The sequence below is a fragment of the Dipodomys spectabilis genome, unplaced genomic scaffold, assembly GCF_019054845.1.
Source record: "Dipodomys spectabilis isolate Male_0828 unplaced genomic scaffold, ASM1905484v1 ptg000138l, whole genome shotgun sequence".
NCBI classification, from domain to species: Eukaryota; Metazoa; Chordata; class Mammalia; order Rodentia; family Heteromyidae; genus Dipodomys; species Dipodomys spectabilis.
In genome coordinates, this window is record NW_024870815.1 from 15,071,986 (window position 1) to 15,097,163 (window position 25,178).

General features: G+C 35.4%; 1 protein-coding gene across 1 annotated transcript in view; it reads right to left on the minus strand.

Moving 5' to 3' along the window:
- The window catches only part of Arl15 (ADP ribosylation factor like GTPase 15), a 260,817-nt gene that overhangs the window by 187,914 nt on the left and 47,725 nt on the right, over nt 1-25,178 (minus strand). Inside the window, exon 4 of the mRNA XM_042690537.1 lies at nt 7,122-7,330. Within this exon, the coding sequence (XP_042546471.1) occupies nt 7,122-7,330 (209 nt within the window). The remainder of the gene's footprint in view (nt 1-7,121; nt 7,331-25,178) is intronic.

Genomic DNA, 25,178 nt, shown 5'->3' on the forward strand with positions numbered 1-25,178 from the left:
GGCTCATGCTTATAATCCTAGCTACTCAGGAGGCTGAGATCTGAGGATAGTGGTTCGCAGCTGAGTTTCCTAGCAGGAAACTCTGTTAGATTCTTATCTCTGATAAACTGCTCCAAAAAACAAAAACCAAAGCTGCAGTGGTATCATGGCTCAAGTGGTAGAACAGAGTTCAAGCCCCAGAACAGGCAAAAAAAAAAAAAGAATATTCAGTATAGAGTAGAAGAAAAAAAAAATTATATTCTTTTTGACATAAACATACAAGTTGAATTGAGTAAAGTGAAAGCACAGAAAAGTGGATAAAGATGATGGCATTAGGCCAGTGGGAAAGCCATGTGTGCTAATACCTAGTAGTTATTCTTTCAAACAACATATATGGAGCAGAGAATCATAAACAAGCCATAATTCCTGCTCTTCAAGGAGCATACAATCTCAAGGGTTAGAGAGGAAAGTTATTATGTGATTAACTCCAATAATATAAGCTGGATAAGTCCACGGGGCCAAGGGAAAGAGGGGGAGACACCTAATTTAATCAGAGGCAGGGAGGAAGACTTCCCGTCCTGATCAGTCTTGAGGTGTTTTTCCTAAGGAAATAGGCATTGTGAGTGGTATGTGAGCATAAGTGAGAAAGGGAAATAAAACCCCATTATGAAGCACAGTATCATAGAAGATCTGTGGAGTTTCAACTGAATCCAGAAAGAATTAGAAAACACTATGGGTTTTAATAAAGGCATCAGGAAAAAATTGAGAGGAAAAGTTTGTTCCTTCTGTCTTATGCTAAGAAATTAAGAAAAAGGAAAATCAGAATTGCCAACCCGGGCACTGTAGAGGGAAAACAGTATAATCAGAGGGCTGGATAAGAAAATAAATAGGAGGAAGACATGAGAGCTGTTTCAAATGTCTCCAGCTTTACATAAAATGAAGGTCTGCAAATGCTGAAAAAAAAAAAGAAGGAATCAGGGGCTATAAGGGAACTAATGGATTCTTTGGGGGCAACTGCACTGAGATACTTTGAAAAGTATTTTTTTGTCATTGCATTTCAATAATTTCTCAGTAAGTATCTTAATAAAATGGGCTTTTTTAGGTAACAGAATTATTAATATGGTTTTTAAATAGTTTCCAGTAGACATGGCACACTCACATAATAATTCCTAGTGGATACAAGAAACCCAGGTCTCACAGGAAAGGGTGGTGGGGAGTAAGGGGAACTAAAGGAGAATAAAAAAAAAAAAACCCTCAAATAAATTAATTCTCTCAAGGAATACATACAAAAGAATGAAAATGAGTGAATAAAGCATTCTGGCTATTTCAATGCTCTCACTTTAAAGGCTAGTTTAAAAGTTATTCTTTCATTTCACCTTACCTTCAGTGGATATGATGGGAGTACATTACATCCATGGATGAAAATAGGCTAACAAGATAGAGGCTGTGGGTCACACCTGTAATGCTAGCTACTCAGGAAGCTGAGATCTGAGGATTTATGGCTCAGGGTAGATAGAACACTAGTAGCTTTGAGTAAAAAAAGGCTAAGGGACAGCCTTCAGGCCCTGAGTTCAAGCCTTAGTACAAGAAAGAGGAAAGGAAGCAGAGAAGGGGGGAAATGGGAGAGGAGAGGAGAGAAAGAAGAAGGAAAGGAAAAGAAAAAAGAAGTAAAGAAAAAACTCATGAAACCCATTAAGCATTGGTCTAAAAAAGGGGCAAGGAGAAGTTAAGAGTAATTATGGGGTAAATATGATCAAATACATTGTATCTGTATGGAAATAACAAAGAAATTCCTTTGTATAATAAATACATATCAATAAAAGTAATAGCAATAATAAAAGTTACTCAGATTTATTATAATGGCACTTTTGTTACTAATTTTCTTTTTGCTAACTCAGTCTTTCTTAAAGGTTTCACATTGTCAAGGGGTAACAAGTATTTTCAAGAGATTATGGAGTCCTTCAGTGGAAAAGTGACTTCTAAACCCTCTCATTGCTTCCCCAGGACTTAATTGTAACAGTGTGGAGTACATCTGTAAGGAGTGGACAGAAAAAAATGTATCTCTTATATCATCTTAGAATAAGTGCATGTCCCATAAGGGAGTTTTCAAACTGCTCATACCATAGGTATGTATACTGCTGTATAGGAAACCAAATGAGTATTCTAAAATTCTGCCAAGACATAGGTCAAGATAGCTGGAGAACTCCATAGATTTAAAGAGTATGACACTTCTCAATGATTATTTTACAAGCACACACACATTTCTCCACATAGAAAGCAATAAATAAATCGAGCTAAGTATTTCACATGCTTTTAAAAATGCTTTACATTTTCTAATAACATAATGGTCACCGAAAACCTGAGATGGTATTTATTATTACATAGTTACCAAGAAAGAATTGACCTATTCAAAGCAATAAAAATATATAAAAAATTAAACTATACTTATTATTTAATAGCATATACTAAATAAAAAGAAAGAGTACAAAATATGGAAATAATCTGTAAGAATTATAATGCAATGTGATGGTTCAATACTACAAAAATACCAGCATCCTCTTTCAGAAGATATCCAGTCCAGAGAACTAAAACTAAAACTATTTATGATATACCATGGACTGAATGTATAACTCAAAATATGTGAACACATAACCCAAATAAAACTGGCTTAAACAGTGATGTTGACATCATCAGAAAATGCTCCCAAATACTCTTCTCACATTTCTATTTTGTTCTGTGCAAATATCACACTAAGTACAATGCAGGTAATAAACTGAATTACCATTACATCAAAATTGAGAAATAACCTGATCAGAAATTTTAACTTTGATATTCACACCCTCATTTGGAAACTGGGTTTTCCCCATGCTGTAATTAATGAACCATGAAACGAATAGACTCACTAGACCTTATAATTCTGCTTCAAACATGCTTCACAGTTTTTTTATGTCTCAATTAATATTTGCTTTAATAAAAATATTAGCTGATACAGAACTTTTGATGTATTTCTTTAAAAAGTAAAGGACTTTTTTATTAAGAGTATTAAAAAATATTAAATCAAATGCACCTACTACAAATAGAGCTATTATTTCATTTCATTTTATAAGACATGATAAGTTCAATAAAATAAAAGTAAGATTTCAAAACAAGCCACAAGGTAAAAAAATCACCACCAGCAACCGAGTAAACGAATAAAGGGAAAATAGGATTACGTTTATTGGCTACTATATCAATTTAACTTCTCATAAAATCCCCCTGATCCATTAAATAACTTCAGAACTGAAGTATGCATATGCTCTCCTCCAGGAGTTGTAAAACAAATTAGATACAATTACAATACAATACAAATTTTAAAGAAACAAGCTAGTTACCCTAGAAGAATTCTCATTCTATATTTTATCATTTAAATTAGGCCAGATTTTTCCCTAATGTATCAAATGAGCCACATGGCATAATTATAGATTTTCCTAGTATATTTTCAATAGAGGGGAAAAATTAGTTGATATGAATAAATTCTGGAAAGCCACAGTAACTACACCTCCCCAAATGAATACAACAAACATCTGTTGCAAGAATTGCTTGGCTTTCAGACAGTGTGCGTATAAAGGGTTTTCTTTTCCTCACTATTTTGTTTTCTTTCTTTTTTTTTTTAAAAAAAGGCTTATTTGTTTTGCTTTAAAAAGAAAAAAAAAAAAAGGAAAGAATACATGTTTCTCCAATCAATTCTCAAAATAGAAAATCCTAAAATTCTAGTAAGTTAAAACACAAGTCATTACTAGGTATATTACACAAAGGGAAACTATGTGATATACAAGATTCCACTTGCTTCTGAAAGGGTAATAAAATAATTGGGCATGTTCCTTTCTGTCTGTGAGTCTGTGGGTTATACTGCAATTTTAGCCATTGTCTTCTTTCTGAGCTAAGTGCTATATACAGACAGCAGCCCTCACAGCACAAGACAGAACTAAATCTTTAACTCCCTGGTGATTTTTATTCCATTGATAATTCAGCTTTCTCCACCGAGTCCCACTGGTTTTTGAACCACTTTCTAAGAATATCAATATATGCTCATGAAACAAGTGAATGCTTAAAAGTTTTACTCCACTGACAGGCTAAACAATGGCCCTCTTTCTGCAAAAGCATAAAATGCAATAATTTTCAACAAGACATGAGGAAGTATTGCTGTTTTTATGATTTACTGTCTTTTTATGATTTACTGTCTTTTTATGGTTTTCAATTTTTAATATATTTTTATTGTAAAGGTACGTATAGAAGGGTTAGTTACATGAGTATGGTAATGAGCACATTTCCTATCAAGCATTGTTACTCACTCCTTTGTCTTTCCTTCCACTCCTCACCACCCCAACTCCTCCCTCCTCTCCTCCAAGTTGTAAAGTTCGTTTTCAACACAGTGTCTTGTACATCTCATTGTTACAATGGGTCAACCTGTATCCTTGTTTCAGCATTTTGTTATTTCCCTTCCCCTCTCCAAATTAGAAAAATGTAGGTCTTTTCTTAACTGAAGTAAAGAGTTGTTTGGTGCTTTTTATTAATCTAAAGACATTTTCTTGGATTTCTAAAGAACAGAATTTCGTCTAAAACTTACATGTATTTTGCAGAACAAAACACTGTCTTTTGCAAAGTAGACAATACCACAGAGCATATACAAATTAGAGACTGCTTATAAAGTAATAGGCAGATCACTTAATACCTTATGTAGGAAAAAAATCAACAAAATAACCATATCTAAATATATACTAAGTAACATATGACCACTTATTTTTCAATTTTCTACCTAAGTATGCTCTCGTCCAGTTTGAGATTATTGTTCACTATAACATTAAAGATTCAGTTTCACAACTCTACTTTTATGTGAACAACAAAGTATTGATTTATTTCCTAAAACATTCCTGAGACTAGTTCAAGGCTTTATATAAACACATAAATACCAAGAAGCTTCTTGTCATCAAGAAATAAGAAAGATAGGAGGCTTCCTTCTCTTTTTAGGCCAAACCCAAAGTAAATGCGTGCACTTCATTATGTTTCCACAAACTTGAAGATCTGTCCTGGAATTTGTCCATCCTAATCCAGTACTCCAAAATAGTTTGCAAACACACAGCTGTGTACAGTATATATTATATATCCATAGAAAAATATACTTATATATCCATAAGAAAGGAATTCTATTATACTAATTCACTATAAGCAAAAATTTTAAAGAAAATTAATTGAAAATTGATACAGAGGAAAAAGCTAAGCAAAATCTCACAGACTTTCATATGCTTCAATACAAACAAGTTTACAATAATTTCCAAGCCATGCCTAAGATTACTCTACATTTATAGCCATCTGTCTTACTAAAAGGTTAATCAGGAAAAGGGGGAAAAAGATAATTTGCTCCCTCCCTAGATAATTTGCTCCCTCCCTAGGAGAGATAGACAGCTAACGCACACAAAGAATACTCGGGAGCAATTAATTGCTAGAAGCTTTCTTTATTCAATGTGACAGTCTTTCATTCCTATAGAGGGTTACCGTGAGTCATATATTAGGTTTAAATAACACATTTGTCTCAATTATATGATGTCTAAGGAAAACAGATCGTCTCTTGAAAAGCACAAAGCAAAGAAAAATCTTGTCAGATATTACATCTCACTTGAATCAAGTGATCTGAGCTATAACTGTACTTGTAACATGTCTATCTCATTTGTGACACTAATATATTTTATCTAGTTTGAAAATACATTAAATTGTCTGCCTCTGGTCTGTAATATACACCTAAACCATCCACAATAAGTATCAGAGCAACAATGTATTTCAGTGAAGCACTTTCTAATAATAATCTATGGATAGAAAAATCTGACGGTAAGAAGTTACAATGTTCTTAAGAACATATCAGGATGGCAGCATAGTTAAAATTCAGAATATCTGTACAGTAAAAAAAAAATCTAAGTAGAATTTTATAGCTATTTTCTACTTTAATTGCTATTATCAATGTTCTCCAAAATCAACAAAGGAAGAAGACATTAAATACTTAATGCTGAATGAGGCAAGTGAAGGTACTTTGAGCTCTGAGTCTGCTCTGAACTTTGTCTGCTAAATAATAAATCTTTGCCTTCTTTACTACTTTTCTAAAACAAATGAAAATGATCTATATTTAGTGCATTAAAGTTCCAAGAAAATTACCTAAGTGAATCCCACTCACTTATAGTAATTTGCATTATTCCAACTTTCTAAGTAAGGAGCCAGACAAAAGAACAAAGCTATTTACCATGGGTCACACACTAAATGCAAGAGAGGTCTGCTTAAATCACGTTATGTTCTTGATTCCTTATTTTTTTCCAACTAAGGCACAATGTTATTCCTATTAATCATCTTAATTCCAAAGCCATTTGAAGCAGCATACAATTTTCGAAGGAGAGAGGAAAATATATCCTGAACATTACAGGTGTAAAAGAATATACCAGGAGTTTTTATTTCACTGTACTTAGGTTATAATTTAGTATAATTTAAGTTTTAAAAACTCTTCACATATCTTATTACTTTAGTACCATAAATCAAAAGCTAGACTGAGTGAGACACTAATTGTCTGCCCAGAATAGTCTCATACTTTTATAGGAGAAATTCAAAGTAAGAAATGAAATTAGAGGAGTGAGTCCATATTAAAAGGTATTTTTGGTGGTATAAAAACTTGAAAAATAAGATACCAATTCTAAGCCTGGGTGGCTACAGAATGTAACCCATTGCTCCTAGTCAACAACAGGATGATAAGAACATGGCAGGTGAGGGCAAGTGACTGAACAGTCACTTGCATTTTACCAAAATGCAAGATACATTCTTTCACAAGCTGGAAGAGAATAAACCAAGTCAGGTTACTAAAATGTTAAGTAACTTGGCCTTTATCCCTTCAAAATTGATGAGAAAAAATATCCAGATATGTCTTCCAACTTCTGACCAAAATAATCTGTGTTCTTCAGCAGGTAAAGCTATGTAAACAATTTTATCACATTGATATAGCCTTTCTGTCTCCCAAAGAACCATAGTTTCATCAGTAAACAGTACATCCTAATTTCAATGTAGTAGCCATAGTCCAAGAAACAAAGATAAGCAAAGTGCATTAACCAGATGAAGTGAGATGTACATACCTCTTGTACTGAGCGAGCTGCTGGCTTGTCTTGATGATTGGCCAATATTAAAAAGGGTAAAGTGCATAACTGTGGGTGCTGAAGAGCTGAGTGCAATTCATTCCTAGCAGTTTCTAAATCATCCTCTGAAGAGGCACTGTCCAACACGAATATCACACCTTGAGATCCTTGGTAGTAGCGGCTCCAGTATTTCCGGATATTATCAGCCCCTGTCAAAAGGTAATGCAAGTTCTTTTTAAAAATAACTTTCAGCCAGGCACTGGTGGCTCACACCTGTAATCCTAGCTACTCAGGAGGCTGAGAGCTGAGAATCAACGTTCAAAGCTACCTTGGGCAGGAAAGTCTGTGAGATTCTTCTCCAATGAACCACTAGAAAACTGGAAGTGGCACTGTGGCTCAAAGTGGTAGAGCTCTAGCACTGAGCAAAAAAGCTCAGAGACTGCACCTAGGCCCTGAGTTCAAGCCCCCGACCAGGGCGGGTGGGGTGGGGGAAGCTTTCAGCAACTGAATAATGTTCCCTATAGCAATTCATACTGGAAACAAATGTATTTTTTTTCAAAACTTAAGTGCTAATGCCCTTGGTATGGAAAAGGGTAAGTAAGAATCTAGAAACTAGCCTGATTAATGAGAATGAGGCATTAGAGCCAATGGGTAGATATGGCCTTGAAAGAGAACCCAAAAGTTCTTGATGATTTCCAAAGTATAGCCTTAAAGGGGAGCCCAAAAGTCACTCTTCATGATTTTCACATAAAAACATGAAAGAAACAAAAATTATACTAACTTGTTGACAGTTTCTAATATATATATATATTTTTTTTTTTTTAAACTGGGGAAATTGACACTATCAAGTCTCTTTGTCCTTTAGAGAGTCAACACAATACTAGGCAAGCCTTAGAAGTGCACATTTTATGTAAGAAAAAGAAAGCTCAGAGATGCTAGCTAATAGAGTTGAATAATGTGCTGTCATGGAGGTGCTCATTATATGGTCTGGAAAGCACCTCCCCAAAGTGGAGCAAATAATTTCAAAGCCTAGTGTCAGGAGAGAAGTAGCTGTTATTATTAAGCAATTCCTACATTCCAGGCACAGTGTTTTAGAAAGAATAGCTCATCTAATTAACTCAAATTTTGAAATTTATTTTATGACCCTATCTTGCAGGATATTTACTGTTATGCTATATTAAAATACCTGTGTATGTAAAAATATCAAGTGCACTGGATATTTATTTTAACATTAAATACATAGGCTATGAACAGGGGTGATGTCTGGTAGAATGGGTCTAATCAAGGAAACCGAATAGAAATAAGAAAGGAAATTCAAGCCAGAGATTTTATTTAATATGAAGAATTCACTCATTGCATAAGTGATGATGGAGTTAGAAAATGACAGAGGCACTGAGGTGAGGGACATTTTATGTTAGACTCCTGAGAGGCAGAGCTTGAGATTGCATTCCTTGTACCTGATTACAGATGGAGTGTTGTCAGGAGAAATTAGGAGTCAAAGAAGTAAACTAATCTAGGAAGAATCTTGGAAAAGGTATGATTTCAGAGATCTGGCTTCAGCTTGATCCCAGAAGGAACTCAAGGAACTAGAGTCACCGATGTCCAGATCAGAGGCAAGGGGAAAAGGGCTGGGGAGTTAGAGCCCCATATAGCCATTGGCTCTCACTCCTGGAGAAATGGAGGGAGTTGGGACCTGATGTCATAATCTCCCAGACATATCTGGTGGAGGCAATTACTGTCAGCCAAAAGCAGTCCTCTGGAGAAGGGTACAGGTGTGAGTCATTAGCAGCCAATAACCACAGCAGCTGGGAGATGGATGCACTGGCCCAGTAAAGAAGATCTGGGTAGGCTATATCAACAGCATCTGCTACAAGCTACATCCAGACACGATCCATATGCTAAAGAATCATCCATACATAGGAGCAGTGCTACTAAGTGATAACTGCTTACAACAACATAAACTCTGCATATGAATCGGTACACAACTTTGCTTCATTTTACGAATATAAACGATTTGCATGATATGCAGCACACAATTACACACAGACACACACACACACACACACACACACACACACACACACACAAAATGCATACTGTAAATTCCACAAAACCAATCAATACTTACAGAATACTCCCATTGATTGTTGTATTGATAGATAACCAATGGCTGCAACTGACCAATAAGTATTGCTCTGATATGGCTGGTGGTTGTTCTAAGCATTTTACATGTACTAATACATTTACCCATGACAGTTGGATAAGCTGGGTACTATTATTGATAAACTTTATGGATAAACGTTACTACTATCAGTAAGAAAATCAAGACACAGAAGGATGTAAAGTTGCCCAAGCTTATATTTCCCCCAAATACAGTAAGTCTAATGTGACTGAAATTAAGGCATCACTGGCCAGAGGGGATGGGTTAAATAAAAAATTCTGCTACTACACAAGCTAGGAAAAAGATAGATATATACATATAATATACATATATGTATATGTGTGCATATATACTGTTAGAACAAAAGGTACCTATTGCATATATATACATATATATATTAATGTCCTTAATATCCAGAGTGGTTATGTGTCCATGTACATTTTCAACCAATTAATTCCATGAGTATTTATTAATATTTATTCCCTATACATCACTGAGAGGGTCTTAAGAGATATTTAGAAAGCTACAATCTAGTACAAACTATTCAATCCAATAAAGTAATAATTAACACAAGGTCTGATAATCCACACATCAGATGCCATCCAAGGCATCAAGCATAAACAGAATAATAGAACTGGGACATAATAGAAATCCAACTTATCCAACTCTTTAACAAGGAACTATATTGTTATTTGCCACATTCTGGAATATATAAAGGTGCTTAAAGATAGTGAGACAAAATGACAAGAAAGTCAATAACAGTATAAAAATATAAAATTATACTAAATTAAATATCTTTCCATAACAAATAAAGACTATATTAATAGTGAGAAGACCCTTTAGTCTCTTGCAAAAATGTCTTCTGCCCAGCCGATTGCTGGTAGTTCATGGCTATGAACCCAGCTACTCAAGAGGCTGAGATGTGAAGATTATGATTTGAAGCTAGCCTGTCCAAGAAAGTTCATGAGACTCTAATCTCCAATAAATTACCAAAAGCTGGGAGTGGAGCTGTGTGGCTCAAGTGGAAGAGCACTAGACTTGAGGAAAGGAAGCTCAGGGGTAGTGCCCAGAACCTGAGTGTAAGCCCTAGAACCAGAACAACAACAATAACAACAACAACAATAACAAAAGTATTTTTTTCCAGTCTTTAGCATTTCTAAGGATTTAGCTCTTTGCAAACTCTGAGCTTAGAATACTAAATTCCCATCCTCTTGCCAAAGGCCTTACTCAGTGGCAGCCTAACTCAATCCTGGTGCAAATCAAGTGAATGGTGGTATACAGTTGTTTAGCCTAGCTTAGTGATTGTCATTTAGTTACCAGGTTAAAATGAGAAATACAAGATGTTTTGAGGATTGAGACAAATTAAGAAAGTAAGGTATACCTGTTTGATGAGACATCCCAGTATTCCTAACCTACAAACCAAATCTAAAAGCAGTAACATGCAGGACATGCCATCTGACAGTTCAAGGCTAAACTTATTCAACTGACTGAGAAGTGCATGCTGTGTGTCACTTCAATCGTAATACTTATAGAAAATGGTAAGACATTAAACTCAAACCTGCTCTGAACTGTGTACACTTCGATTTTTTAAAATTTTCTTCAAGTAGTTGTGCAAAGAAGTTGCCATTTAATAAAGTGGTTTATAAATACAATGCATCTTGATCAATGTCACCCCTTTCAGCATTCTGGCCCATTCATCCCTTAGGCCTCTCTTCCCTCTCTCTTCTTAATTTTGTAGGATATACATTGAATTCTTGACTGTGCTCTCCCCTTCTCTTCTTCATTATCTTAGATTTGAAAACAATAGAAAGTCTCAAAAGCCAAAGAGTTGGGTGGAGGTTTTTGGCCAATATTCTTTATATTTTTTATTATGAAAATACCATACAGAGGAGTTATAATTACATGGGCAAGATAATGAGTACATTTCTTATCAAGCATTGTTGCTTCCTCCTTTGTTTCTCCTTCCTCTCCCTTCCCCTATCCCGTCCTCCCAACACCCATAACACACCCCCCCAAGTTGTAAAGTTTGTTTTTCGACATAACAACTTGTACATCTCATTGTTGCAGTGGGTCCACCTGTATCCCTATTTAAACTATTTGTTTTTTCCCTTCCCCTCCACAAATTATACCAACATCAAACAGAGTGAAAGCAAGGGTTATATCGTGGGGGAGGGACATACAAAGCAACAAGGAAATCATCTTATAAATATGTTAGAAACAATCACATGAAAGTAAAAAAAAATTTGAATACTTATCTTGGGGTTCATTTTACCTAACATCAACATGTCTGACCTTTTCTGCTTGTCTCAGACATATACTAGTTATTACAAATAAAGGAATTGGGCCTGGCTTACTTCACTTAGTATAATTTTTTCCAAGTCTTTCCATTTCCTAACAAATGGGGCAATGTCATTCTTTCTGATGTAGGCATAGAATTCCATTGTGTATATATACCACATTTTCTTGATCCATTCATCTACTGAGGGGCATCTGGGTTGGTTCTATATCTTAGCTATTGTAAATAATGCTGCAATAAACACAGTTGTGCTGGTAGCTTTAGTATGGTCTTGTTTGTGATCATTTGGGTAAATGCCCAAAAGTGGGATTACTGGATCATAGTGAAGCTCTATGTGTAGTCTTCCAATATTCTTATCACTCAAGTCCCAACACCACCTTATTAAAAGCTGGAGAAATCCACTATGATAAAATATTGTGACAAAGGAAATAAAAGAATGTTCTTCCTTATCCCAAAGGCCAGAGGGCAGACAGTAAAGGAATCATGTAAAAAAATAGCTTCTGACTTATATTTAAGATTCCCCTGGAACAGTTTGAAAGATATATAAAAGAAATAGAGATAGAAAAAGGAAGAGAGAAAAGAAAAGAAAGAATACAGAAAGCGGTTTCTAAGCTAGAAAGCACTATGGGAAACAAAATTTTGTACTACTAAAATTCTGGGGCCAGGATAGAACAGACAATGGGGTATATATGGAAGTGAAAACCAAGATTTAGTTTACATAACAGACACATACAAAGGGTAGTTAATCAGCCTACTAAAATTAAGCAGAATCATTCAAAGTGTGGTTTTTGAGAAGTACTCAAGAAGCCTAGGAGATCATAACTATGCAACAACACCGAGATAGATGCTTCTTCCACTATGTTGACATTTTCTTTTAGGTTGCAAAATCAATGGAAGAGCTGTGGAGACTCAGCACAAGCACTAGTCCCAGCATGACAGTATTCTTGACTACTCACATGTGCAAGTGAAAGAAAAAAGCCAGTTTCATCTAAGGATACCTTTAATCAAGGAGGGTTATTGTTTTTATTTAATTAGCTCTTAAACACATCTTTTCAACAGTCTATACAACTAAAAGAGAAGTATAACAAAAAGCATTTTTACAGGTGGGCTCTAGTGGTTCATCCTATAATTTTAGCTACTCAGGAGACAAGCCTGAAGAACTGTGGTTTGAAGCCAACCTGGGCTGATTCCATCACCAATTAACCAGCAAAATGCTGAACTGAAGGCATGGCTCCAGTGGTATAGTTCCCCTGATTTTAATACAGTACACACACACACACACACACACACACACACACACACACACACACACACTCACACAACACATTTTTATTATATACCAAAGTAGACAGTTGTTTTGAGGATAAATTTGTATAATTACTAGAGTTGTAAGTTAAACCAATTGTTTTATCTTATTTTCATGGAATTCCACTTTTACTTGTAATTTCAGCTGACAAACTATGATTAATCATATTTGAATATCTGATAGACACTTTCTTGAAATGGATTTGTATGTAAGCCATTAAAAACTGATAGTTTTTGATGATGATAAAATTTGTTTTCAAGCAAAAGCTAAAATTTTGGAAAACCTATTTCTATTACTGTTTCCCAATAGTGAGATTTGAGAAACTTACTCCTCCTACTGTTTCTCAATATATTAACATTTGGAAGACATGTAATATAATAAATCAGTATTTTCCAAATGGCCGGTGCATGAAACCATGTAGAGATTTTAAAACATACAAGACAGGTCAACAGATATAAATTAACTGGGCAAGAAAAGTTCATTTGGTTTCAGAGTTCACACTTCAACTATCAATTGGACTAGATGTGGTAGTGCATGCCTGTAATCCTAGCTACTGGAAAGCAGAAACAGAATCAATTATGGTTGAATATTAAAAATTAAGATTCTATCACAAAAACTGGTGGAGCTGGTGCATACTTATATTTCAGATATTCAGAAGGCATATGTAACTAGTCTTTGCATAAAGCTAATCAAACAATAAAATATTTGTTTAGTATACTAGTTTAAATCATATTACCACTCTGTTCCAAAATAGTAAATGGCTATAACTTAAAATTTCCAAACTACTTGATTTAGTAATTATGGTTCTCCATAATCTGGCTCCACTTTGCCATTCCTACCATACTTCGCTATTGCTCTCTTGGTACATTCCACAGATAACTAATTTCTTGCTTTCCTGGACCAGACCCAAGTTTTCCACCCTCATACATTTGGTTTTGTTATTTCCTCTGCCTGGAATTTGGACCATGTCAGTTCTCCTCTTAGCTTTTGCATATTCAAACAACTAGATGTGCCCTACAAGGGCCAGATCAAATGTCACCTACTCCACCAAACCTTCCCTGATATTTCAGCCGGAAAAAATTTCTCAGAAACATTTAGTCCCTTTCTCTTGGTTCTACTTTTAACTCTTTCCACTCTGGAGGTCAGTCATCTAAACGAATGTTGCCTTCCTGACTGGACTGAAAGACCCAGACAGAAGTTTATGTGTTTATGTGTCTGGGTCGTCTCCATAATGGAACACATCTAACAGAAACTCTGATACATAATGGAGATTTCTATAAAATATCTATTCAGAGTTCTCAAATATACTAGTAGAATTTGTCTCTCAAAATTATTCCGCAAATAAATTACTTTTTTCTTTTGTTGGTCAAAGATGATGATTTGTTAGTATAGAATTAGTATAGAATATAGTTAGTATAGAATTAGTTTTATATATATATATATATATATATATAAAACTAACTATATATAACTATATATAACTAACTATATATATATATAGTTAGTATAGAATTAGTATAGAATATAGTATAGAATATAGTTTTTTATGTCTCTGACATATACCCAGTTCTCTATAGAATCTCATTCAATATCTGATTTAAAAATTTTTTTTCTCCTCACTCTTCTCAGGTTGGTACAACCTCATTCTTGTTAGGTAGGTGCTCTACCACCTGAGCCACTCCATCAATCCTAAAATTTTCTTTAATATACACACCACAAATCTTTACTCTCTTCATTGTTGGGTGTTGTGTTACTATTTGGAAATGTGTAGCTACAATGCAGTATGTGCTAAGCACTCAGGTAGAACCACAAACCAGAACGTTATTCCATGTTTTGGGGGATGGAATCCTTCTTGACTTGATCTTTGAGTTCCTTTATATCGTCCTAATGACCAAAGGAACCAGTAGCCATGAGAAACTGAGCAGCACAGAAAGAAAAAGCAGAAGGTATACTTTGGGGAAAATACATCCTTTTGTACTATAAATGCAAAGGTCGGCTCCCTTGACTAAAATCTCCTATGTGACCGCAACCTGTAGTCCAAGTCCTCAGTGTTTTCTAAGTAGCAAATTCCTAAGCTATGGGCATGATACAAAAAACAAAGCACTTCTGTGGTCTTCCAGAAATCTGGTGGCCAGACTAAAGAAGCTACTATGCAAGTAATTTGGTCCAAATAGCCACTGACCAAAGTACACAAACTGAGAACATTTTGGCTGAAGTGGAAGGTATCTGTTACATACCAAAGTTTAAACTTTGAAAACTGTGGATATGCTATTGTATTCTAGTGTATATTACAATTTCTTCTATACTAGAAATTTTGTTGTTGTTGTTAAATCATAAACTTTAACTTAGCGGCCTTCAGACAAAACTAATAGAAGTCAAAGTTTCTAGGCTAGGAAGAATTCACAGTTTCCAAGCTAAGAAGAATTCACAGTTTTGACACTCAAAACTAGAATATTAAGGTTGCCTCTGAGGCTAACTGCAATTTTCCTTCGGAGACAAACGTGCCCTTAAATAGTAAAACTTTTAAACTCACCTATCCTTATTAGATCCCATCCATAGTTTTATCTTTTGTCTTATAATGCTATGATATTCTGATAGAAATGCCTATCACAGCTCCAAGGAAGATTTCAGTTTTCTTGCCTGGATCATTCCTTTTATTCTAATCAATAGCCCTATTCAATATAATCACAGCCAGAACTGTGTCAAAAGCAAAAATGACTGAATGCCAAAGAAACAATCTGAACTTCAGGGAGGTGATACCCATGTTTAATTTAGTGAACTAATACTGTAGGATCTGAATTACATAATTGGACAAGTCAATGTGCATTACAAATCAAAGAAGCACAGGTAATTCTCAGTTTAGGGATCAAATTTGTTCCAAAACTTTCCAAAGGTTGCAATGTTTTTTTTAAAAGAGTTCAGTTCACCATGAAGTAATTCATTAGACTTGAGACCAGCCCTATCAGAGAGGACAGCCTTAGTGCACAAGGGACTGGTTAAAAATATGAACAGCATGAATTCTCAATCCAGTTCACTGGATTCAACGCCTATCCCTGACACGTTATCTTAACGTAGCCTTAGTGCGCTTAGTCAATCCAAGTTTGTTTCCCTTGAAGTGATAAAAATACTAAGAATAAGACACCATTCCTCATGGAATTGTATGGCTAAATGATGTCACTTATTTGGCATCATGCTCAGAATATGCTAAATGTTCATAAATACTGTTAGTTTGTTGTTGTTACTATTATTATTTGACTAATATTTAAGTCTGTACTTAATTGAACTAGCTTGAGGTCTAACATCTGCAAGTTGAAGGCTACCAAGCATTGTATGGAGGAGGCAAAAGGAAACAGACTCCTTTACAGTTCCTGAAATAGCTAATGAAAAAAAGAGAATAATCAAGTTTTTATTTTGTGTCCTCCAGTAGTTTTCTTCCATATCATGAATCTCCCTCAGTCTCTGGTATGCTCCAATTTCTTCTTTCCTTGTTTCTGTCCAGATTCTCTCTACCCACCAACAAGAAATAAAGCATTCATCCTTCGATGAGAAAGCACAGCCCTACAGTAGAACTGCCTGAAGCATGTGTGTGTGTGTGGGGTGTGTGTGTGTGTGTGTGTGTGTGTGTGTAAGAGAGAGAGAGAGAGAGCGCATGCGTGCTGGTCCTGGGGCTTGAACTCAGGGTCTAGGTACTGTCCCTGCGATTTTGTGCTCAAAGCTAGTGCTCTAAACTTGAACCACAGCTCCACTTCTGGCTTCTTGATGGTCAATTGAAGATAAGAGTCTTACAGATTTTCCTGTCTGCCTGGCTTCAAATTATGATTCTCAGACTTCAACCTTTGAGTAGCTAGGATTATACATGTGAGCCACCAGCATCTGGCTTGGAGCAGGTTAAACAAACAAACAAACAAACACACAAAACAGTGCTTATCAAGTTCACATTCAGGCAACACTCACTTGTAGCACTCCTACAATGATCACTGATACAACAGGTATGTGTGTGTGTGCGCACACATATGGGCTTGTAACTTTAAGAACTGATGTTATCTGCAAGACTGACATATGGCCCACATACATACAAAGCTATTACTATACTAGATAATATGTTCCTCCATTTTCTCAGACATTTTGAGATGACCAAAATGAAGGCCATTATTTAATGGTCCACAAGACTGCATTAATGAATAAATTGAGAGTCACACAAGTTAAGGCAAGGAAGAAAGAAACTGCTTTTTATGTAAAATATAATTTGATTATAAATAGGAGACAGGCAAACAGAAATCTAAGTATAAAATGGGTGAGTTTGTTTTTCAGAAATTCTCATTACTATTTATTACTTATTTCTTCAAGGTTTGTCCATAGCTCCTCTGAGCACTCTGGCTTCACTGGGAACCTGTATCCATACCTCCATGAATTAACTTTGGTACAACACTAAGACCCATCATGCTTGTCATTTTCAAAACTCCATCAGGATAATACCCAGAGATGTCAGTACTTGTTGGACCAACTTAATTAATAAACGAATATGTAGACTCATTACTTATGGATCTGAGTATAAGCAATCTTGCTATATATGCTAAAAATAACTCTTTACTCCCTCTCTTACTTCTGAATTTGTATGAACTGTTGTTATTTTTTAATCTGAGCGTCTTTCTAAAATAGTCATCCTTTTTTGTTTATTCTTACTGATAAGCTTCCCCATTATGGTTGGAAACTCCCATTAAGAAGGGGATGGAGTGGCATGATCCCTCCATTCCAGACAATTCTAAGTGAACTTCCTATAACTGAAGGTGATGAAATCCTATATGAAGGTTATGAGACTCCTGTATTATATAATTACTAGACATTAAGCTAAGATTAACTCTCTATACTATGTATACTATTAATGAAATTTCTTCATATTTGATCACATCACCAAATTAGTGATGGTGTCACCATTCTGTTCTTGTTGTTATGGTATATAACCTACTATCTCAAGAGGCAAGAAGGACTGTGAAACAACATTAATTTTAACAAGCTTAAATGTATGTGTGTCTGTGTCACCAAGCCCTTGGGAACAAAGGGTAACATAAAATTGAGTGCCACAGCACACAGAGATTAAGAAATCAGAGGTAGCCAAAGAGAAGACAAATGCATTTGAAAACATTCCCTAAGGTAAAGTACTTTGCTTCCAAATACAATTTCTCATGCAGAATACCCTCAACTCAGAAGAAAAGAGATAAAGTTCAGTTTAAATGATGCTAAGCCTACTGCTGAAGTTTATTTTGATTGGCAGACTTAAAAAAATATGTTTGCCTGAAAAAAGAACAGTGATATTTATTAGATATCTAATAGGATTCCACAATGCTTAACTTCCTTAAAACTCTCAGATTAGAATTTACTTTCATAGCTGGCTAATTAGGAGACTCCTCAAACCATTATTATTCTAATAAGTGAAAACAACAGTAGAGCTGAAACTTGCCATTGAAACTTGGGATCAATGTCCACTTTTTTATTGTTTTAAACACACTAACCATAGACTTGTTATTATTTTGAATTGTTTTTATATAGCAGGGAAAAATATATTATCTATTCAACCCTGATTTTTTACTTTGGAAGTAACACTGATTTTATTTCTTCTTTAATTAGAAAAATCATAGTCTTGCTCTAAATGTCAAAAGGCAGAATTCATTCCAAACACAGAGTTTCAGCACAAATCTAAGGCCATGTGTCCTTATTAATAATTGGTACAAAAGAAAACTTTCTACACAAATGTGGGCATTGCCAAGAGAGTGATCCATATTTTGTACTTTATAATGTAAGGAATCACATCTTCTCTTTCTTTATACTTCCTGCAGTGGTGTCTCACAAGTACTCAGTAAGTGACTCAGGACTTCTATAAGGAAGGTTCGGTCTAGAAGAGCATATGGCCATCCAACGCAATCACTAAAGCTCACAGAAACATTACAAGATGAGGGCTACTGTTTAATGTTTATTGCTAGTTGACTCTGAGATGACACTGGCTTACCTCTGTCTTCTGGTATTTACAACTTTATGCCAATCTGCTCCCCTTGAATCTAAGCTAGTTGGTACCTTGTTCTAACAAAGGAAAGGTGGTAAGTGTGAGAAGATGTTGCTTCCATAATTAAGATATGAAAGACTGTAATTGCCATCTTCCATCTTGCTACAGCTTCTCTCTCTACTACCTTCACCATTACAAGCAGCCATGTGGAAGGCACATTCAGAACAGAGGGTGTCATCTAGGAGAGAAGTCCCTCAGTCCAACAACCCCTGAGGGATTGAAAGCCGGCAAAAATGAGAACTTAAGATTCTTTTCTGGATAGACTATACTCCACTGTATGAAAATACTACTTACATTGTTTATCTTTTCATCCGCCAAGTGACATAAGACTGTTAAGAGCTATTGGTTATTCAGTGCATACAGGTGTATAAGTTTTTTTTCAGTACCTATTTTGGGTCTATTACCCAAAAGATTTGGTGGATTACATGGTAATTCTGGTTTAACTTACTGAAGAAATGTCTGCTGTTATAAACATATAATTTTGTGGCAAATTGTTATGCAACAATAATTAATGCAAAGTTTAAAATGAACTAGAGAGAAACGATCAACTGTGAACTAATACAACTAAAGGAAAGGGAAAAACATCATAATTTACCATTGGTCTTCTTGTTAACCCATTATTGCTCTAGTCAGTATTATCTATCACATATTTTTCCCCTTCCTTCTTTCCTTCCTGCTTTTTTTTTTTTTTTTTTTTGAGGAGGGAGTACTGGGGTTAGAACTTAGAGCCTTGTGCTTTTGGACAGGTACTCTACCAATTCAGCCATGCTTCCATCCCTTTTTTTGCTATAGTTATTTTTCAGATAAAGTTTCACATTTATACCTATGTTCGTTCACCCTGGATCTGATCCTCTTACCTATCTATGCCTCTCACACAGGTGGAATTACAATTGTGACTCAATCACATCCAGCTTATTTGTTAAGATGGGGTCTTGCTACCTTTTGCCAGAGCTGGCCTTGAACCACAATCCTCTCAGTCTTGGTGTCCCTAGCAGCTGTTACAAGGGTGAGCCCAAGCTCTTCTAAAATGTTTCTTGCAAAGGCAACACTAAAAAAAGTTGCCACATGAACATTCTGGGTGCCACATACTGTGCAGGGCTGTTTTCCAGAGATAAGAAAATGAAAAGGATGCGGTCTCCATCTTGAGAGTGCACAGATTTTGAGCTAAGAATCAATCACCTGTGCTGATCCCTCTGACATGCGCCGCTCATCAGCTCTTTCTTCTATCTTTACACATCCTCCCTGGGAATGTCTTATTTCCTTTGTTCAGCTACCGCCGATATCTTGAAAACACTCAGCCTAAACGTTCTCATCTGATTTTCCCCAGAGCATCAATACCTTCTTCCTTACTGTCTATCACATATTCTTTTCAAGATGTTCCCCCGGTATTTTAAACTCAACCTGTCCCCAAATGAACCCATTTTTGCTATGTACTTTTTGCAGCCTGAACTCCCTGTCTAGAGACTGACAGCCAATATTCAAACTTTGAATCTTAAAAGTCATTCCTAATCTTTTATCCCTTATTCCTAAGAGTTAGTCAATAATCAATCAATCCACTTAATCCTCCCTTCCAACTCCATGTTAACTATCCAACTCTTAGACATTTTGACACTCTATCAGACATTTTTCTCTGGTTGTTTTTCCTCGGCTGCATGATGACTTATCTTGAAAATTCCTATGCACATTTCAAATCTGAACCCAAACATCATTTCCTGTGAAGCTATCTTTAGTTTTGCTTTTATAAAATTGCTGCATCTGTCCTTTGTAATCCTAGGAGGGCTGGAAACCATTTTATTCTGACAAGGGCCATTTGGGTATTTATGACATCATTATGGACCACACAAAATTATCAATATATGCAGATTGACCACATGTGGCCAATAAGAAGCATACATGTCAGTCTTGTCGTGTACCAGATAACTCTACAAGCCTCCATACAGCCTGCGGGCTGGATGTTCCTCATCACAGTGACCTAAAAGAAATACTGTATACCCTCTATCAGTTTATAGAAGAAGACTTAAAACAATGCATGTAGTTTCATGTGTCCTGTTCTTTATGACTGCCTTGGGCTGACAAGGTTCTATATTTATGCTCTGAGAAGAATTCTGGGTATTTTAGAGAGCTACTATAGGAATCAGAGAATCTTCACTGCACTGGTGTGTGCTCAGATAAAAGTAAAGATATAAGGTATATTATTACTCATTACAACAACTAGCCAACAATTATTACATGGCTCCTATGTACTACACATCACACATGGCATCAGTCATACAGTAGCAATTCGACACAGTCTGCCTGATTCATGAGCTCATGGCCTATCAGGTCACTGAATTGATAATGCCTTTATGACATTACTTCATTTAGGCTTCCACCTACTTCTGAGTAACACAAACATAAATAGCTCCCATAAAGCTACATAGACTCTTCTCATTCTTAAAGTATTACTAAAATTTTATTAAATTTCATAGTCAACAAATTATATATTTTATTACCATCATCACTGTATTATAAACCGCCAAATAAAGCCAGCCCTCAGTGGCTCATGCCTGTAAATCTAGCAATTTGAGAGGCTGATATTAAAAGGATCATACTTCAAGTCCAGCCCAGATATACACGTGAGACACCTTCTCAACCAACAACTAGGTTGATGTACATGTAATTATGTACCTGTCATCCTGGCTGTCTAGGAGACTGAAATTGGGAGGATTCCCAGGCCAACCTAGCCCCCAAAGTTCATGAGACTCCTCTCCAAAAAACAAAAGAAGCTAGTGTAGTGGTATAACTCTGTCATCCTAGCTATAATGGGAAGTCTACAATAAGTCAACTGCAGTCCAGTGCATGCCCAGGCAGAAAACAATATACTGACTCAAAAATAACCAGTGCAAACAAACAAACAAACAAAGGCTGGAAATGTAGCTCGATAGCAGAGTGCCAGCTTAGCAAGTATGAGGTCCCAAGTTCAAATATCAGTACTGCCAAAACAAATAAACAAAAAAAAATCCAAAAGTGAATCACCTCCTGTACCTCTCAACATATAGGATTTATACAATATATCTATACAATTATAGGATGTATCAGCTCTCTGGAGCACAGCTAAAAACTAGGCATTTCTATCAGTCAACTGAAATGCCCTCCAATTCACGTGTGTAATACTCTGAAAATTCTTTCAGGCCTACACAGAAATCTTGCCTAGAAAAAAAAAATATATCATTACACTTAATGTCTTGGCTTTCTACTCCATGCATATTAGAAGTAGTAAATCATCAGGTAGAAGATGGAAGACGGAATCCACTAGAGAAACTTGTGGACAGTAGCAAGAAAAGATAGCTACAACAGAGAATAAATTTTTTTAAAAAGCCAGAAAGGAGACCAATAAAATTAGGCAAAGAGCAGAAATGAAAAACACAGAAGTGTTTTGATACAGCATGGAACAGATTTGATACAGCATGGAACAATCATACTCCCTCTGTTAAGTAATACAGTTCTCAGGTTGATCAATCAAGTTTTGTTTTATCCCTGACATTTTCATCATAATCATGAAAAATCTGACCAGATAAATGTAATCAAAAAAGTATGATGGGTCACATCACCCAGGACTGACAAACATCCATATTGGGCAGTCCAGCTTCAGTCTGTTTTCTCATTTGTATTGTTTAGAAGCAAGTCTCAGATATATAATTTTATCTGTAAATATCTTTTGGTATATATCTCTAAAGAAGGATCTAAAGGATCCTTTAAAAATAATGTAATTACCATCATTACATCTAAAGAAAATTAAAATCAAATTCTCAGTTTAACCCATTCTCAGTACTTAAATATCTAAAAATATTACATCAAGATATATTTTTTCATAATTACTTTAATTGGTTAAATGTCAAACTCAGAGATAAAATGCTCTGAGAAGCAACTTTTTGTTGCTAATGCAATAGCCAATAAATAAGCAACATCATTAAATTATGATATTGTGATATTTAAACTCAGTTCTGTAATCAAAGGAAAGAAACCTTTTTATAGAAAATTGCTCATCAAAATGACTTTGTTTAGTCTACAGTAGCTTCTTCAGATTTGAAATGTAACTGCCTGATTAATTATTATTTGAGAGCACTATACTAATTCCCTTAAAGAATGATCAGAGTACTCACTGAGAGATCACAGTTAATCTTGAGAGAAATTCATGTCAAAATTCAGGGACAGTGGTACTGAGATATAATTATTCTTCAAAAGGATCACATAATCAAAAGCACAGAGGGTGAAACAAGCATCATGATATGGACTTGTATTTGTCTTCAATGACAACAACTTGGTAGGAAATTAAAGAACTTGGGATATAGCTCGCTTGTGGTCTCTTATTTCAATTGAAAGTCATCAATTTGAAGGTAAAACAATGGAATTCTTGCAGTATGAATAGGGAACTAGAAACATAGGTGATATCTCTACAGAGGAATTTGTACATATATGTGGACAGGAGAAAGGTTTGCTGGGCAGAAAGTTCAAAATAGGTTTAAATTGAAATTTAAGAGAGAAATACATCTAGGTAATATAGGTCTAGAAATCCTATGTCATTCTTGGAAGTTGACATGTATGGGTATCCCTGAGCCCTTACGATATCTTGTGGAGTCTGAAGTATGTTCCCCTACCTCTTGCCATCATCTCTAGCCATCTTTGTTTATACCATAAAATAATAAAATATAATATGAGAAATGCTTGGGAAGCATTGGCTTAAAAGCAAGGCCTATCATTCAAAGATCTTGATGTGCGCCAACCCATCATTCTAACCTTGAATTCTTCCACATCATTTTATAAAACCTTAACATAGACCATAAGAAACTGGTCAGGTTTCCTGTCACTCACCTTTCTTCCCAACTGCTATTATCTCCTTGCTTTTTGCTAGGATTCTACTTTTTCCTCATCATCAAGAATAATTCTGTTCTCAAGCTCTGAATTAAATGCCAACTGAGTCATAAAACCATTCCCATGACTACATTTGTATATAATCTTTTTCTTTTTCTTTTTGTCGGTCATGGGGCTTGACCTCTGGGCTTAGGCACTGTCCCTGGGCTCTTCAGCTCAAGGTGAGAGCTCTACCAGTTGAGCTACAGAGCCACTTTCAGTTTTCTAGTGGTTTATTGGAGTTAAGAGTGTCACAGAATTTCCTGCCCAGGCTGGCTTTGAACTATGATCCTCAGATCTCAGCCTCCTGAGTAGCTAGGATTAGAGGCCTGAGCCACCAGTGCCCAGCATATAATCTTTACCTCAACTCAAGATACAGAGTAGTTCACTACACTTTTCAATGTCTTCTATCACATTCTCATTGTTGGATATGCACATTATTTTAGTTTCCCAGTTGATTAAATAGCAAAAGATAAAATACCCGAGATGAAACTTTTTGTTGCTAATGTAATAGCCAATAAAGATGTGACATCATTAAATTATATTTGACTAGAGACAAAGATCTTATACAGCTGAAGTCAAGTAAACATACTCTACTGGACATTTTCTCAATAATTTTTATATGACCAGTAATATATACTTGGTGTAGAAGATACAAAAACTGATGTGGCTTAATGGGGCTCCACTTTCACCAGAATTCCTCAGCATCATCTTTTAAATTCTAGCAATGCTACATGACAGGAAATCCATGTGAGAAATATAAACAACCAAAAGGAATAGTTATTATTTACAGATGAAAACTATATACCTTCACACCAAAAGAATAAAAAAAACTCAGAACTAGTATGGCTCCACAGGTGATTAAAAACAACATTAAAATGTTTTCAAATATCCTTATAATGCTACCTTTAAAAGCTACGCAGTTATAAAATATGCTAATATGGAGATATACCCCAAATTTCACTTAAGTGACACACCCTCATATATACAAATATACATTGTAAGACAGGTGGATCCCACCCATAATCCTAGATACTCAGAGGCTGAGATCTAGAAAAATCTAGTTTAAAGTAGACTAGGCAGAAAGGTCTGAGAGACTCATCTCCAAAAATTATCAGCAATAAATAGGGCTAGATGTGAGACTCAAGTGTTAGAGCTTCAGCTAGCAAGCAAGCCAAGCAAGCAACCAAGCAACCACGAGGTTCTAAGTTCAAACCCTGTACTAGAAACACAAAATCCAAGCAGAACTAAAGCTAAAACTTTATACTTTAAAAGTATAAAGCATAACATCATATAATAAAATTTTAATTCTTCCAAATTTACTAAGGAACTTAACAAATTCCAAT